Source organism: Marmota marmota, unplaced genomic scaffold (assembly GCF_001458135.2).
Source record: "Marmota marmota marmota unplaced genomic scaffold, marMar, whole genome shotgun sequence".
NCBI lineage: Eukaryota > Metazoa > Chordata > Mammalia > Rodentia > Sciuridae > Marmota > Marmota marmota.
In genome coordinates this window covers 17,286,045-17,304,477 of record NW_026000075.1, presented here as the reverse complement: position 1 = coordinate 17,304,477, position 18,433 = coordinate 17,286,045, and the positions used below count along the sequence as shown (strand labels likewise).

The window sequence follows — 18,433 nt, the reverse complement described above, 5'->3', positions numbered from 1 at the left end:
TTTCAAAATTTAGTTTGACATATTTCATTCTTGAGCATCTTTCAGTGGTTCTTATGCCTAGAATCTAGCAGTTCAACCCATTTCTTTATTAGTTCTAGATACTCTTTCCCAGCTCCTGCCTTTTCAACCAAGAAACTAAGACCAAAAAGGATGAAATTTATTTTCTCAAAATAAGCTACCTGGTGTCATTAATTTCTACATAGCAAACTTGATTCTGTTTCTTGGACTACTGCCCTTTCATGATGCTCTGTGTCATCACATTTGATGCCAAAAGCATAATCCTAAGGATTTGAAAAGTCTATGAATTATCACCATCAAAGGTGAACACAATTAAAAACAAAAAGATAAAGATGCAGATTAGCTCATACCTATGATGGATTTGTCCAAATTGTCCCATTGTGCATAGTTGTCTCCAAGCCAGTGTCCCCCCCATCTTCCACCAGTAGGATACGTGGAACGTGAAATAACAATCCCTCTTTTACCAGTGGTCTTCTGCACTGCACTAATACAAAGGAAAAAAAGATTTTAATTGTTATCATAAGGCATTTTCTTCAAACATTTTTATTTATGAGAACTTTATGGAATATATGTATTGAGTTATGAAGTTTATGTTGTCTTCTACTACAACTAAATCTTAGCTTTCTCTCACTCTACGGTGAAATCCTCACAGGTATGAAGGACTTTTGTTTTGTTTTGTTTTTTTTAGTATGGTAGTGAGCAGGGTGGGGAGGGCAGTTGCTGGGGATCAAAACCAAGGCCTTATGCATGCAATGCAAATTCTCTAACACTGAGCCCCAGTCAGTGGTTTCTTCCCTTCCAACATTTACAATATTGAAATGCAGATATTCAGTGGACTTTGTATATTTTTTCTGTGAAAGAAAATTAACTAATACCTAAATCCACTATTTACTTAAACAGAACACTTTTATTCTATTTCAATGTGTTATTTTTAATAAATTTCTAGGCTCTAATTATTGAAAAACTCCCACTCTTCTCAATCATAGTTTTTCAATATACAAATTACTCTGCAGAGAATCCCTGCTAAAATGTTCTGTTTTAGAGGGTAGTTGAAAGAGAGCAAGGTTTTAATAGGTTAAAAAAAATTCCTTCCAATTTTAAGCATAGAATCTGTCTAATCAATAAAATGAGTACAAATGAGTTAATATTGATTTTTCTTTTCTCCCCTCCTCAGTCTTCAGAGAGGGACTTTTAACAGCATGCATTTTAAAACAGTTTAAATTTAAGAATAAAGCACTATTTTTCATTATCTGCATGTTTGCCCTTTTTTCAGCTGTAAATGTAGAACATTTCATTACAAAAGTATGAAAATAGGAAACAATTCACTCTCAAATTAGTTTAAATAAATATTATACTGTATTACTCAAAAATCAGTTTTTCAGTAAAAGCCACAGAAATATTTCAGGAGAATATACCTCAAATACCTAATTAAACAAATTTTATCATAGACTAATTTTGTCATCAGTATTGAATAATTTGATTGTCACAGCATGGATCACAGTATTTGTTATGATTTGTTTGTACATAACACTTCTTGAATGAAACTGAAATTTCTGCTGGCAAGCATTATGCTTTAGTATCTCTTGCACTTACTATAGCATTTGCCATGTAGAGGTAGCTCAAGAAATTTTTGAATTAATAAATTTATTATACCAAAAGTACAGGAAACTCAAAATATATTAAACAGACATGAGATGATATATGAGGTATCTTTTGATAAAAGACACAATATCATAATATTTACTGATACAAATGTTATGTCCCAGTTTAAGTAGATGATATAAGGGAACCATTTTCATTGCTTTATCTTCGTATAACAAATAAAATGGGTCCAGTTTAGGAAAATTAATATTTGTATTATTTATATATATGTTTGTTGGCATTTAATAGGAGATAATTGTGTGTGTGTGTTTGTGTGTGTGTGTATATATATATATATATATATATATATATATATATATATTTAAAGAACAATATATAATCAAACTAAATTTCCAGATGAAATATATGTTCTGAGTTACTTAATCCCCCCCCCAAATTTTATTTCATTTAACTAATGTAAAGAAATTTATATAAGGGAAGGATTTTCCAAATTCTTTAATGTATTCACATGCAAGGAATACATTTTCCTGAAGAATTTCTTCTCTTATATCTGCTGAATGTATTACTTTGGCAAAAAAAAAATTATCTAATGCCACTTTAAATTAATAACTGAATAAATTCCTTCTCAAATAACCGATTAAGAAGGATTCTACTTTAAAAGTTGTCACAATAATTATCTCCTAAAGGAAATCTAGACTCTTACACTAGACAAATCTCTTTGTAACATGTAATATAAAATATTTATTTGAAAAGTCACTTGATACTTTTAAAGACATCCATTCCCATCACTATAAATATATTTTAATTATTCCCAACAGTGTTCCAACATTAAGAATAATTTAGTCACAAGCAAAAAAGCTTTATTAATTTTTCAAGAATAAGTTTTCAACCACACCATAATTTGTATTCTTATCAATTGAATAGAAATAATTTCAGCCTATAGAAAGAATTTTAATTCTGTTATACATGTATTTTTGTTATGGTTTGTTAATGCATATTTTAGCACATTTTTAAAAAGCATTAGTAAAACTGTAAAAATACTTTCAATTATTAGAGAAAAATTTGTTCTAAAAGAAAAATAATGACTTTTAGAAAACTATACATATATTACAAAAAATTGGAGATGTTAAGCAAACATTAAATTGAAAAATTTAAATATATTTTGAAGCTTTCAACAATAAATATCTTACATCTGTTAGAATCATGATTTCTAGAGTTAATAATATCAAATTAATCACTTGACTATTGTTTTTAATTATTAATTGAATTAATTTATACATATACTCCAAGCATTCATTATTGAGTGCTATTAAGTTCTTTTAGAATATAAGCTAGGGTCACTCAGAGAAAAGAAAATTATTATGGATTGTTTCTTCAATTTTATAAATCAAAAATTCTCTTTGGAATTAAGATACTTTATTGGCTTTTTGGATTATTTTTTAAAAATATTAATAATTAGTATTATATATTTAGAATCCATTAAAAATAGAAACTTGCTGTATTCTTATCAAACATTCAGCATTATTAGATCATAAGATTTTGTTTTGAAATTTTAGTTTTGAAATTTGTTAATAAGTATGTTTCATGCTAAAAAATTTCTCTGAGTTCTATCATGTACAAATTTAAAACTTCCTTTATTGAGAAAATAATGTGAAATTTTTTTATGGATTCATTCCTTATATTTTTAAGTCATTTTCAACTCAACTATAATATTAAGAAAATTATGTGCTCAGAGATGTGTTCAGTATCTGCTTAGGTGAGTAACAACTAATAATTTAAAAGTTTAACCAAAAGAACTTCCAAAACAGTGAAAAGGTAACATCTGATGGTTCTTTTTACCTACACAAGTCTTTTCCTATAAAAAACAAACAAAAACCAAACTGGATTTTTCTTACTATCTTCATGTATGAACTACTTAGAAATTTACCTACTTCTACCTTGAACATTTTTACACAATTTTGATAGTCCTAGAGGGATAATGATATAGTCATTTAAATTTCCTAAGCATACAGAATATGTCAGAAATCATACTAGACAATGTAATATATTGGAGAAGTTTAATTTACTATCCTTAATATAGAAAAATGTTTTTTGATTTATCTTAAACTGCATATTTTCATATTAAATTCATAATTTTTGCTAAGGAGATCATCAATCAATTCTTAATTTTTTAAATATCTATAGTTTCAACTAAAGTGATGTTGGTTGATAGTAATTGTGTCAGTAGGGCTAATGAAAGTAACATTTTTTCCAGTAAAAGGGCATTTTGAAACCAGTTTGTTCACTCTTAATTTAACTTAGAGACTTTATTTGGGAATGTAGTGGGTAAGTGAGGCAAGCAGGTATTACCAAGTGAGTGATTTTATTCATACTTTTAAATTCAAAATATTTTTTATTCTTTTACTAACATCAATCATATACTAGAATAGTTATTTTCAAAGCTGATGCCCATTAGAATCATCTTGGGACTTGTTAAAATATAGGTGCTTTGACTATAGAAGAGATTAAATAAATCATTATTTGTTAAAAATCTCCAGGTGGCTAAAATGTGTAGTCAAGAGCCAGTAACCCATAGCTATACTGTCTTCTAATATGGTGACTACGAGGCACCTATTATTTTACATTTTATTAAGTATTATTTAATGAAATTTAAGTAAACTTAAAAATTCTGTTCCTTAGTAACACTAGTCACATTGCTCAACAGCCAAACATGAATAGTGGATACCACAATGGGTACCCAGAAATCTAAAACATTTCTATCAATCTGAGGAAGTTTTATTGAACAGGGTTAATAGAGACTTGATACTCAGAGAATTGTAAATTTATTGATCCTGCATAGAAGTTTTTTAAAATTGCAGATGAGTCATGTAAGCATTAAAACTTAGATGTTAAAAATCAGTAAGATATGTCTAGTTTGCTAATAATGGATTTAAATAAATTTAACCAAGATTTAATGTTATGGTTAGTGTCATTAAATTATGTTATTTACTCATTTATTCATTCAACACTATTTTTTGAGAACCTTCTATTTGTAGGCATTGTGCTAGGTTTATGGTGGGGAAACAAAATTAAAATAGTCTAGAATTCTTTAAGGAACAAGTTGAAAGTTAAAAGCAATGGCAACAGAGATGATAGTAGAGAGGTATATAGGTAGATATGTGTATACATACATAGAAACACATTTTATCTGAGTTTTATCAAGAAAGAAATAAGTTACATAGAATAATTGGGAAGGAAAGGACTACCACAGATAGTCCCCAAAACTATTAAAGTAGGTAGCATTAATGTTAAGATCTGAAAGATTTAAAAAGAGATAAAAAGAGACAGAATAATAACAAACATTGCTTACTCATATGTAGGTTTCATTTGTGACCATCCATATAGATTGTGAACATCATAATGTAAAACTGGTGATCCATCACTAAGAATTTGTTCAGTTTCCATGCACATAGTTCTAAAATGTAATCCCTCTGTTCTTTTTGTAAGTTCTGAGGAAAATTAATGAAAAAAGTTAATATGTTATAGGGTCCAGTATTAAAATATTTGGCTCAGAACTATACACATTTTATTTTTAATGTTTTAATTGAATGTCTGATTGACACAGCATTATATATATTTATAAAGTATAATGTGGTGTTTTGATTAATGTGTGTATTGAGTAGTGATCAACTCAGGTTAATTAACATATCCATCACCTTAAATTTTTATCATTTCCTATGGTGAGTACATTTAAATTCCTCTCTTTAGTATTTTGAAGTATAAAATACATTGTTGTTAATTATATTCATCTTATTGTGACACAGAACATCAGAAATTATTCTATCAAATAATAACAAAATATCCACTTATATATTCTTTTGGCAAAAAATTAATCATTTTAAAATAATTATTGATCATTTAACAATATGCATGCTTTATGCTAATTTTAAATGAATAAACTGTAATGATAAGTGAGTTATATGAATTAATAAAAATATAAAAAGTAAGTTCACTCCTAATGGCTACTATTTTTGAGGAACTTTTGTGGAAAATGCTGATAAAATAAAGTTTTATTAAAAATATATTCAGTAATATAAAAGACTGTAGTAAAGTGCTGCACAAATGAAATTGTACTTTTGATCCATATTTTCTCAGAATACGTTGTCTTTTTTCAGACTTTTGCAGTCACTTTATATGTATTAAACTAGAACAGGAACAGAGAAATAATACTTTTCCATTTATCTCTAGTTTAAAAAAATATTTAAGTATTTCTATTCTTCATTTCAAAGATTATTTAAATTTTTTACATCTGGAATGATTCTTAAGAAAACCAAAGTAAAAATTTCACACAATTTAAGAATTATGTCCAAAGTAAAAATTTCAAACAATTTAAGAGTCATGTTCATATAAATAAAACACATATCTTGGATTTTTTTTTTCAAAATAGTGTTAAACATTTTAGTAATGGGTAAAGGTAAGTTGCAGGCTGTGGGTGGGCAGTGAAAAATAAGGATATGGATTCTGTTTTCTGCATCCTAAGGTATACATAAACTGCTTAGTAAAAAATAATAATATTGTACCTGGAAAATAAGGTGGATAATTTAGATCTTTATTTCTGCATTGATTGGTAGTTGTTCCATGTACAAAACTTGATGGTTCATTCATATCCTTAAAGAGAGTGATTTAAAAAGATTTAAAAAATAAATTTAGAATATATATTCTGAAAAGAACAATATTACAGAGCAAGTAAACTTAAAAAAGTTTTGAACTCTTAGACTTACTTAGTATTCTAAAAAATAAAATTATAAAGCTTCTCAATGACACTGAGAAATTTAGTTTAGCTCAATGTTTCCTAACTTTTTTATGATATAAGACTCCTTTTGAGAAACATAAATGTCATATTTCCCCAGTATTGTGTATTATATGCATAAAAGTAAACTGATTTTTATATTTCCAAGACATAAATTAAACTATTATAGTATCTGTCTTACCCCCTCCTTCCCTTACACTGCTGCATTGAGCCTAATATAAACCACTTTCACTTTTAGAACCACAAGATGTAATTTAAAGATATAGAAAAGTTCAATGAATATCTCTGTTGAACACATATCTGAGTCTCTGTAACCACATACAAATGGACCATAATCTTAATATAAGAATTAGCTATTATTTAAAGGTGATTTTCTCCATCTGAAAACAAGTCTTTTTCCCTGGATCATATTATCTTCAGGGATATACTTAGAATTTCTTTTACTTTATAAATTTGTATATAAAGTATATCTGTTTCCATTACTTTAAAAAAATGCTTTATATAATTTTATATCCTTCAGGTAGACACACAGCAAAACTTCTATAAAGCTGTCTTTAAAAAATAAATTTAATATACTCATGTGGATAACCCAACAAAGTAAGAAATGTCACTTCCAGGTATCAAGAGAAACATTATGTATTGCTGCAGTCTCGGGGGATGACAAGCAACTTGTGAAGGTTGATACAGCAGGAGCCGCTTTATTGTAGGACAGCAGAGGTATTTATACCTAACTAATTATACACAGCTTGTTTCAATTAACATCATCTAGATACATCAATTAGTAATTACACACAGCTTAACTTAATTAACACCATCTAGATACAGCAGTCAGTCATTAAGGAATCTCCATCATCTTAATGGCTCCCTGGCGTTACTTCTCAAATCACTCTTCCTGGCAAAGTGCCAGGCGCCATCTTGACTTGTCTGTGGCCCTCAACAATGTATAATCTCTTGTATTAAATATTTACTTGTAGTAAAGTAAATCTTTTTTTTTATCTAAAATTAGATTGCTGAAAATATTAGCAGTAAGATTTTTAAGTTTCATATAAAGTAAGGAAATTGTATAAAAAACAGTGTTGCTACAAAAATTATTTTATTATATATGAATTATTATTTCTTAACACTGACAGTTGAGGTTGAGAATTATTAGTACATTAAATAAAAATAAATGTTTATATATATTTATTAATAGTTAGAAAAACAGGTTATTTTGGTTCTTTGCTCAAGTTGGAAAAGTCCTATAAATAACTTCCTTAGACATATATTGAATTATGTAAAACTGTATTTTAGTAGTCCTTTGATTAAGAAAGTCCCATAGGAGAAAATGTGAGTGAGTAAATTTTCACAAAAAGTGTTTTGTTGACATTATTAAAGTGTCAGAGAGATTTGTATAATTACTCCACAATAAATAACTGAAAAGATAAATTGTTTAAAGCTTACTCACAATCCACAAGCCATCAAACTTCATCTGGTCATTGTAGAAATCTAAAATTTCCCTTGTCCACCACTCTGCTGTGGAGTTCCTGAGGAAATCTGGAAAAGCTACATGAGCTCTGGAAGCCTGCAAAACCAAAATTCAGATTCACATGTAGAAATTCATATGGAATTCATAAATGTCTGAATCAAAAATGTATGCCCAATCCACAAGTCATGCTATGAGTAATATGAAGGAAATCAGATCTCAACTTTAATTACATAAACGTATGCAATTTTTTTCAAATGACACAAGCAGTTGCAGGTGGTTAAAGGAGATTGCAACATATGTGGAGAGGGAGGAATATATTCAAATTTAATTATGGATCAAAATCATCATTAAGTCCAAATTCTGGATTTCTTTTGGTTATGTAATTAATCAACATAAAACTTACATTAACAGCTTCATCTTCAGTAATTGACTCATCTATAGTTACATTGGGCAAATCTGGCCAAACCTATAAGGGAGAAGAATTGTTCAGTATAATGGTTATGAGGCACAGAAAGAATGTATTATTTGTGATGCACAGAAAAAATGTTATCATTAGAAGCATATTGTTCTCAAGATTCCCATATGCACGCCATTCAATTATTTTCTTCAGTTTGTAGGGTTTTCTTTCTTAAATTTATATCTTGCAAACTATTCCTGTTTCCATATTAGTCTATCCTAATGATAAACATTAAGAAAGAGATGTCAACTTCTGTGATACTTAGTGATTTAGAAAAAAACACGTGTAAGCAATTGTTCTGGTTAAGAAATAATATGAAAAGCATACACCAACCTTGATTTAATGTGATATTGGAACTATTTCTAGAATTATTCCAGAATTGAAAACTAAAAACAGTATTTTTTTTTTTTACTTGAAAAGAACTGATGATGTGATTTAATAATGTCGGGCAGAGTTGAGTAATCCTATTAATTTTCAATTGATACTTAATCTTTACCTCCTTTTGTCTCATCTCCCCTGCCTCACTGTCTACCAATGTTTTCTCCTTCTCTATTAAGAAATACATGACAGTCCCTAAATTCAATCATGCTGAAAGCTCTAGGAATTTGAATGTTGAAGAATCTAGAATGCTCCATATAAAAAATGTAAATACTTCCCCCTCAAAAACATAGTTATTTAAAAAAGATTAGATACTTCTAAGGAATAGTGCTCTAAAGCAATAAACAGGAGGGTAGAAGAAGGTAGAAAAGATCTTCCTTGATGGCCAATATATCAAACTATGTACTTGCAAGTTTCTTAATATTTTATTATTATTCATTAATTTTATTATAATATTTCATCTATATTTTGTTTTTACCTTTTTATTTTTGAATATTTTTAGACTTACAGAAAAACTGCAAAAATGTATCTAGGTTTCATGTACTTCCTTTATCTAGCTTTCCCTGATGTTAATATATTCTATAACCATATATAGTTATCAAAACCTAGCAATTAATGTTGATTAATACAATTGATTGATGTGTAGACTTTCCCCTCCTTTTGTCCCACCTCGCTATCTTTATCACTAATATCTTAGTTTTATTCCAAGACCTAGAAGAATTATGTTTCCCATCATGGGTTTTTGTGGGTCTTATTAATGTAGATATTATTATCAGATTTTTTTTCATGATTTATAGGAAAACCAAATTAAATTTTCTCTAAAATATTAATATACTCACATATGTATATTTTCATTTACAAAAAATTGAGCAAACAATATTCATTGATCAAATTAGTAACATAAGCATAGCTGTTTAATACAGCTTTAATTTTATTAATAAGATATTTTCTAAGAGAAGTACTCACATTGAAGTGGCTCTTTCAGCATAGAATAATGGACAGCCTTTCTAATCATGGTAGTTCCACAATAAAATACAAAATATAACAAGAAATATAATGAAATAACAATTTAAAAATAAGCCTGGGATTTGGTCTTATGAATTATATGTACTCTTTGTGTCTAATGAATTGGGTTGAACTCAAGAATGCATATATTAAACCCTTATATTTTTTGTTTATCTGTTTTTCTGAATATGCCTTTAATATGTAAATGGAAGATTTTAATGGAATAGCATTTTCATAATCATTCTATTTCAACATATTTAGTACCTTTGCCCAACAAATGTCACTGGTATTAGGCCATTTGACAAAGACATCTTTTTCCATTCCTCTTTCAAATGGAGGGTAGGGCTTTGTTTCATTTCCTGAAATTGCTGGATCCTAAAATTAAACATAAATAACATGAATGTGGAATAAAAGTATAGCTACCTGGAAGGTCACTGTGAAATATTATATTCTCCCATTATTATATTGGAATAAGACTGTGCTCTCCATGGACAAAGGGTAAAATCATCAGTGCTGTAACTAGATTGTCCTCTAAATTACTCAGAAGAAAACTTCTCAGAACTTTTTTTTTTTAACACAATACCTTCATTTTATATATTTACTTTTATGTGTTGCTGAGGATCGATCCCAGCGCCTCACATGCACTAGATGAGCACTCTAGTGCTGTGCCACAACCCCAGCCCCACTCCTCAGAATTTTTGAATGTCCATTAGTAATTTGTCAAGCAAAAAGTACTTTTTGTCTTGCTTTTGTTTCTCTGGTGGAGATTCCTGGATCCTTAGCCTGTTCCCTATAAGACATTGATAAAATACTACAGTATTACTAAGCTGATGGCATTTTAAATGTGAAAAGCTTCAGAAGCAATCCCAGAAAATTTTTTGAAAATAGTATAATCACAGAAAAATCTACCACATTTTTTAAAGATTCTATAAATTTATGCCAGTTTGTAGAGTGGATGCTAACTAGAAACAGTGTGCCTTCGACTTGTATCTCTAAGGCTTTACCTGAAAGTACATGGTAGTTTGTGTAGTCTGTGTCAATACAATGAAGTGCTGAAGGAAGAAAGCTTTAGATTTTAGTGAAAACCAAAGTTAAATACTTTTTTTTATTTTGAAATATCTTTCCTACTCTTATTTTGGGAGAATTAATTAAACTAAGATAATAAGATTCAGATAAAAATAAATACCAACCAGGATGATAATGTATCTCATTCCTTCTCCTCTTATTCTGTCAACAAATTGAGGAAGGTCATGGAAGTTTTCACCAATTGTGAAGTCTAGTTGCCTTTCCATGTAATTAATGTCTGTATATTGAACATCCTGAAATATATGAGAATAGTAGCAATGGGGTAAGAAATACACAACTGTGAATATATTATAATCCATCATACTTTTGAAAGTTACAGCAGTATGAAAGCTTTAGTCCTTCCTCAGTTAATACTAAAGAGGATTAATCACGGAATGCAATGCTCAAGAAATAAAAATGGCATGTAAAGATGTAAAATAGTCTAAGAACAAGTTTATATGCATATTCTATTTTTTCAAAGTTCATTTAATATATTTGATTTGGAAATAAAAATTCTAAATCAGTATGTTTTTATGTAATTTCCAAAGGAAATAGAAAAACAAAAAAGTAAAAGTCTTTATGGTAGTATGAAACTATGTTAAATGAAAAACTAGAATTTCATAGAGTATACACTTAAACAAATGTTGAACTCTTTCTGGGAACTGTAAAAGTAACATTGAATAATTTCAAATAATTCTAAAATTGGTAAATAAAAAGGGACACCAATTTGTCAAATATTATAACCCCCTTATTTTTAAATAATAGCCCAGCTTAAATAAACATCCATATTGTTTACAGAGAAGTATTTACAAACACATTTAAATAAAACCATTTTAATTTTGTCATGGAATCTTTGATCTTACCCTAAATACCTAATTTGTTAGTTATTTTGTTAATTGACATGAACTTGATTTCTCCTGGTTGTTAAAAAAATATCACTGAGAAGGATAATGTTGAAAACCCTTATTTTATGATGAATTATCATTTGCATATTTCTGTATAATCAAACTATAGAATTGATTTCCCTACAATAATGTCCATAGTAGCATTGGATTCTACTGTAAGTACAGTGTCTTATAATGATGTCCTTCATAATTATTCTCAAAATTAGCTCCTATATAATCAGCCTTCTACATTTCAATATTTAAATGTTATCAGGAATATCCCTGGGATTCCATAACCTTGCTAAAAATACAATTATAGAGACTGATACTGTACAATATTTAATTTTCCAAATATTGAGGGAAGAGTGTATTTTACAAAGCCTCACATTCTGTAACATATGAATTTTATCTATTACAAAGCTAAAATCACCCAGCTACTCACTCTAACAAAAGAGAAAACATGAAATTCTTCTATCTATGCAATCAAACCCGGTGCATGGAGAATTGAGTAATACAACATAAGGTCATAGAATTGAGGAGGAATAAGAAAAAATGGTATCATACCTTCTCCTTTATCAATCTGATAAAGATATTATTATTATTAAAATCTCATATTCAATTCATAAGGTACTACATAAAAATTAAGAATTATTACCAAATGCTTAAAATGTTTTAAAGCATGTAGGTGAAGTGCTTAATTTTTTTATCCCACTGTTATAATTATTATAATACACATAAAATTTATACATTTTACATTTAATAGTGTCTTGAAAATTGGTATACATACATAGGGGACACCAGCAGCCACCATTGCATCATATAATTCCTCAATCTCTGACGTATTTCTGTACCCATAACGACACAGTTGGAATCCTAAAGCCCAATAAGGTGGCATGACTGGTTGGCCAATTACCTTTAAAAGAAAATTGCATGGGTGAACTGAGAGAATTACTTTGTAATATGATAAAACGTTTTCTAAAATAAATACAAAATCATACTTCATGGTATTGCTTTGTGGCAACTTCTGGAGTTGGACCCAAAAACATGTAGAAATCCAAGATCCCTCCAATTATCCGGTAGGTTAGAGCAGGAGTTGGCTGAAAGGTAACATCTGGAAATCCAAAATAATATCCCATTTTTATCTATGATATTAATTTATTAAAAAGTCACACAAACTTTAGGAGAAATCCAACAATTGTTTTACCCATTGCATTGCTGTTGAGTAAGAGAACTCCATGGGCATTGCCTTCATCTTCCAGAGCCATATAATAGGGATGAAATCCATAGGAATTAAATTTATACTGAAATTTTTTAAAAAAGCATAATACATACTTAATAACATGAATTTAATCAATGCTATTTTAAAATTCATTATAAGATTGAACCTTGGAATTCAATGTTCTTGTTTCACAAAACTTATGATTTAATTAAATAAACATTTCTCTTAGAAAACAATTTCCCTATTCTTTGAACTATTACTGCTTTAGAGAAAGCATACATATTCATATGCATACATGTAGCACCCATAAAAAACTTATGTCTTATAATGATGTAGAATGCTGTTGATATTAGAATAATTGAATTTCTTTCCAGAGGTGATATTTTATTTATAAATTAGCAATAATTTTTGCATAAAAAAATGCCCTAGAAGTGATGAAATTAATCAAACTTTCAAGAAAATGAGTTTGTAAAAAATAAAGTTTTTTGCACTTGTAACACTTTTAATACATTGTTCCACACTTCAATCTCAGTAACTTATTGCCATGAAAAGTCATTTTAAAAAGCAAAAGTTGTTTGAACACCTCAATAAAAACATTTGCAATTATGCACATATTTGCTTCTGTTACTGAATTTATATTTTAGGTACATATATATGTGAAGAATTAAACTGTTTTAGTTTTTATTAACATGGATTTTCTTCATGATATGTTTTAAAAAATTATAAGTCATATATGTGTGTGTGCGTGTGTATATGTATATATATAACCGATTTTAAAATGCACATATATGTATATATTTTTTTAATTTAACAATGCCACAGCTATTCATGAAATGTACCATTAACAAGACAGAACCCTGGGGAAAGTTATGAGTTTATAAAAGTATTCTGTAAAGATGTGACTAAAAGTTTAGTCTCAAAAATGCAAAACTTCAGTTGTGGGTTAAAAAGAAAAGTTAGAATCAAATCATTATCTAAGAAGTAACAGTAAACCCTACAAGAAATCTAGGCAGTTAATTTGCAGGAACACTGAATGAACCATGTGTTTTCCGTGCAATTGAAAGTGTTAAGACATTGGATCACAATCTGGTGTTTTAATGCATGTCGTTATCTATCCTCTACTTTCACCTGTATTTTATGGTGATTTTGTTTATATATTTTTCAAAAAATCATTTTAGCAGATCTAATAATCTCTAGCCTCTTTTTCATTATATACTTCAATCTTGAACAAATAAAAGGATTACAAATAAAAGGATTGAATGCTAAATATGAATTTTGTTGCCTCATGAGATATTCACATGTTGGTACCTACACCAGGGGGTTGGTCTCTTGTGAACATTCCCCAAGTATGCCAGTTCAGATTTCTTTTAAATGCTGTATGTTCCGCTTCCCCAAAACCATATATATATTCTGATGGCAGACGAGTAGATATTTGAATGAACTGGTCATTAAATGCAAATCCAGGCACTCGAGAATCCCAACTGAAAGCAAAAGAAAACAATGTTATTCCTGGAAAAGTCATACAAAGTAGTATCACAAATAATGATAGGAATTCTTTCCTTGGTGATCTAAAAACAAATAATTTTCCCTATGTACCTAATTGTGCCAGGTACTAAATGAACATAGATAATTATGCTGACACATTTTTCTTTTGGTTAAGGAGTGTGTGTGAAATATGTTTCACATACCCATATGTGAAATATAAGAAGTATAATGTGGTTGCATGTATTTATCTTTATACAAAAATTATTTTAAAAATAAAATTAATGTCCACTCAGCAGAAAAACAGATGATGATATCTCCAAGCTGCTTCCTGCTGAAAGGGGGCAAAGTTGGGGGAAGCAACACAAAGTCCTTATTCTCTATCAGGTGAGGCATGGACAGTTAAAGGCATTCAGCTTCAGAGCAGTTCAGAGGTCCACAGTGGCAGATAACAGGTGACTGGACAAGGCACACATAGGGAAGCAATCATGCTAAGCCAATAATAAACAAGACAGCAAAGTATTACATCTTTTTGTAAACAGTTAGCACGAAAGCAATTAATATTTCAGCCAGTCTCTGAAAAACAGCAAGACAGTAACTCATATCAGAGAAAACAGATTGACTTTACCAACATAGGAGGTTAGGAAAATGTATAGGTCTTTTAGATCAGGCTCAAAATTGATTCCAGACAAATTTGTGACTCTAAAGTCCTTTTTGACCATTATTATTAGGCATTTCCACACAGTGGGGAAATGTAACAGTAGTTCACTTTATGCTTTGAATATAGCCCTTGCTGCTGTGCCAGGGCAACTGATTTTTAAAATGGACATGTTTTTTTCTCTTCCTCTCTCCCTGCTCCTCCCTGGTCTCTCCCCCTCCTTAAACTCAGGGGAAACAGAATTACTTTTCTTCCCCTTTTAGGCAGATCTTTCTGTCCTTAAGTACACACCCACCTAAGGAAGGAAGTAATCCAGACTTTGGGGATGATGCCAGAACATCTCAGAAATGACTCTCCCAAATTAACAAGTGAATTACAACTCCAATAGAGAACACCTGGATAATGCAGCCTTGGCATCACCTCTTTAAAAGCCCCCTGTTCCTGCTAAAGGGCAGAATCACAGCTTTTGGGACAGGAATCCCCTGCATTTCTCTTTTGTTAGCAAAGCAATAAATCTTCATTTTCCTTTTTCTCAGAAATTATAATTAAATTAATTTAATGTGAAGTTCAGAGTGATTCAAATACACAATATGATATGGCATGTTATCTTTTTCACCTGGGCTTTGAGATCATCACTATAAATGTTTTTCTACCTATGAAACAAACATAAATCAGTATCACAATAAACTGTAAGCACAATAAATATTTTAATTCTAAATTCTTCCCAATTACTGCTCTCAATTATTCTTTTATAGTTATTAATATCACTGTTTGTGAAAATGTGTTAAAAGAATGTATTATTATTTGGGTTATTTGCAAGAATAATATAAAGGAGGAGGGAAAAAATTGGCAGGACAAAAACATAAATATTATAAATAACTTGGGACAACTTCAAAGTTTTATATTACTTATTTTGTAAAACTACTTAATAGAAATTAATTTCTTCCAAATAACCATAAATAATGCCCTTTATCAGGATTTTCTTTGAAAAAAATAGTTTCTCATTTTTTTAATAAAACTTTGTCAAAACAAAATAAAAATTAAATAAGTACAGACATGTTTTTTTTCATCATTTGTATTCTGCCAATCATCTAATCTTTAGAGCTTGCAACATATAAAATACATTTTAATACACTATAGTTTGACTAAAATAAAGACAGCATTTCAAAAATAAATTTATTTACTTTGACACAAAAATAAATATATATCTTTTATCTCAGTTTCTGTTCATCAAAACTGGAAGACAAAATATTAACTCTCAGATTTCAGTCCAAGTAAACTTTACCCAGTTCCAATGAAATAATTCTATGACTTATTTTCAATTATTATTTTTACCAACACAACATGCTCTTCAACAGAAGGCTAGATGTTTAAAGGAATAAGTATCATATTTATTAATTAAAATTAATCACATTTACATGCAAATGAAATTTTACACTGGTCCTTTATGATAGTCCTGTAGGTGTACTAAGTGTCTAATTTTAAAATTGGCAACTTTTCAATATGACTAAAACTTTTTAATGTGATACTATTCTAGTATGGTGAATGCTATGAAAATAATAATACTACCTTTTCTTTCTTCAAATAAAATTAAAATATCTTTCACATCAAATGATTCAATCACTTACATAACTCTTCCACTGCTTCTCCGTCTAATCTGGATGCCAAAAGGATTTTCCTTGATTTCAACATCATAAAGTCTGTTTTCATAAGTACTTGTTGGAGTGGTTGGAATGTTTAATGGTACTGGAACTTCATATCTCTTATTCTGGGGATCATAAATCTATTGCAGAGAAATAATAAAAGTAGATGTAGCTTATTCTTATTGCTGAAACAGCATGCAAATATTATTTACTAATTTAAGTAATTGTCCTAAAAGATTATTTAAAATTATTGTGCATAAAATATATAATTCTAAATCTATGGCCTATTGTATTTACATAGCATTTGAGATGCACAAATATAAATGGGATCCAATTTGAGAATTTGGGGATCTTTTAAAAAATGTTTTTTGAGTCATTTTCTAAAAAAGAAATCAAAAATGAAACTTTTAGAGGTAAATGGTCCATTTTATGAATAAACCATAAAATGTGTATGTCCTTTCACACATAAACAATGCAAACATTTTTTCAATATTTTTGGTCATACGTGTAATAAGAACTTATGTATTTAACAAGAATTTAGTTTTTTTAAAATTACCACTGCTTGTTTTTTTTAATACCAAAAATTAGCAAAGATGAGAAGCTTTATTTAATGATCATTTACCTACGAGCTGTGTGGAAAAAAATTGTATAGAATCAAAACATCATCAAGCTAATTAATAACCTGTAAAATTACATTCAAAATGCAAATGCTTAATCTACTAAAAATGTCTTATTTCAAGAGCTGAGTCAAGTATTGTAATAGTTTATATTGAACATACCTTAAACTGCAGCATATCATTTTTGTGATATTTCACCTCCACACGCAGAGTTGAAATGGAAACAGATGGTAGCGCTATCTTAGCATTTCCAGTATTCCACTGAAGGTCGGCTGTTATACCCGTTGGTAAATACTGAGTTGAGGTGACTACATAAGGGTTGTATTGTTTAGGAAAGTAACACGGAGGAGCACTGGATAAGGCCTAAAAATACAATGTATGTTTATTGTCAGAAAGTGTAAGCATTGGATCATTTGACTCTTAAAAACATAAGGCATCCTTCTGAGAATGGTAGCTCATAATTGCAATCCCAGTTACTAGGTTGACTGAGGCAGGAGGATGGCAAGTCTAGAGCCAACCTGAACAACTTAACAAGACTATTTCAAAATAAAAATATAGATTAAAATTAAATTTAAAATTGAGCTAGATTTATATTTAATCAAATGTGTGATTTAGAAAGGAAAAGTATAAAACAATCTGAAACACTGGGTTTTATAATTGTTATATAAAATATCATTTGAATCTAAAGGTAGAACAGTAGAATTGAAACACAAACTGTCATAGGTTTGCAATTAAAAAAAAATAGATCTGTTTTCTTTATAAAAATTAAGTACAGTAGTCTCATATTTTGATAACACATTTTTCTTTTTCTTCATTGTGACTTGACTATCGCTTTTTGCATGTAAAAGTGGCTCCAAGCAATAAAAAATAAATAAATTTAGAGCTCACACACACACACACACACACACACACACATCACACACATGTGACAACCATCACAAGGGTATTTGCTTAGGTTCTCTTGTTCTATTTATAAGGAACCTATTTAACCCTTCTTTGATGACTAGTTCTTAGGCCTTGGTCAATTCTATCTTGACCAGAATTTAAAATAGAAATTACAGTCAAAGCTCAGAGCTGACTGGTTTATAAAGAGGTGGAGGCTAGAACCTAAGGAAGAAAAGTGATAAATTCTGGTACTAAATGGTAGTTGC

The 18,433-nt window shown here is 29.3% G+C and overlaps 1 protein-coding gene across 1 annotated transcript in view; it reads right to left on the bottom strand.

The window, feature by feature from the left end:
- The window catches only part of Si (sucrase-isomaltase), a 77,474-nt gene that overhangs the window by 16,227 nt on the left and 42,814 nt on the right, over positions 1–18,433 (bottom strand). The window contains exons 26-38 of the mRNA XM_048814371.1: positions 17,445–17,645; positions 16,651–16,805; positions 14,195–14,363; positions 12,868–12,964; positions 12,662–12,774; positions 12,451–12,576; positions 10,905–11,033; positions 9,979–10,089; positions 8,278–8,340; positions 7,854–7,970; positions 6,180–6,267; positions 4,970–5,108; positions 369–502 (exon numbers count right to left, since the gene is read on the bottom strand). Of these exons, the coding sequence (XP_048670328.1) occupies positions 369–502; positions 4,970–5,108; positions 6,180–6,267; positions 7,854–7,970; positions 8,278–8,340; positions 9,979–10,089; positions 10,905–11,033; positions 12,451–12,576; positions 12,662–12,774; positions 12,868–12,964; positions 14,195–14,363; positions 16,651–16,805; positions 17,445–17,645 (1,642 nt within the window). The remainder of the gene's footprint in view (positions 1–368; positions 503–4,969; positions 5,109–6,179; positions 6,268–7,853; positions 7,971–8,277; positions 8,341–9,978; positions 10,090–10,904; positions 11,034–12,450; positions 12,577–12,661; positions 12,775–12,867; positions 12,965–14,194; positions 14,364–16,650; positions 16,806–17,444; positions 17,646–18,433) is intronic.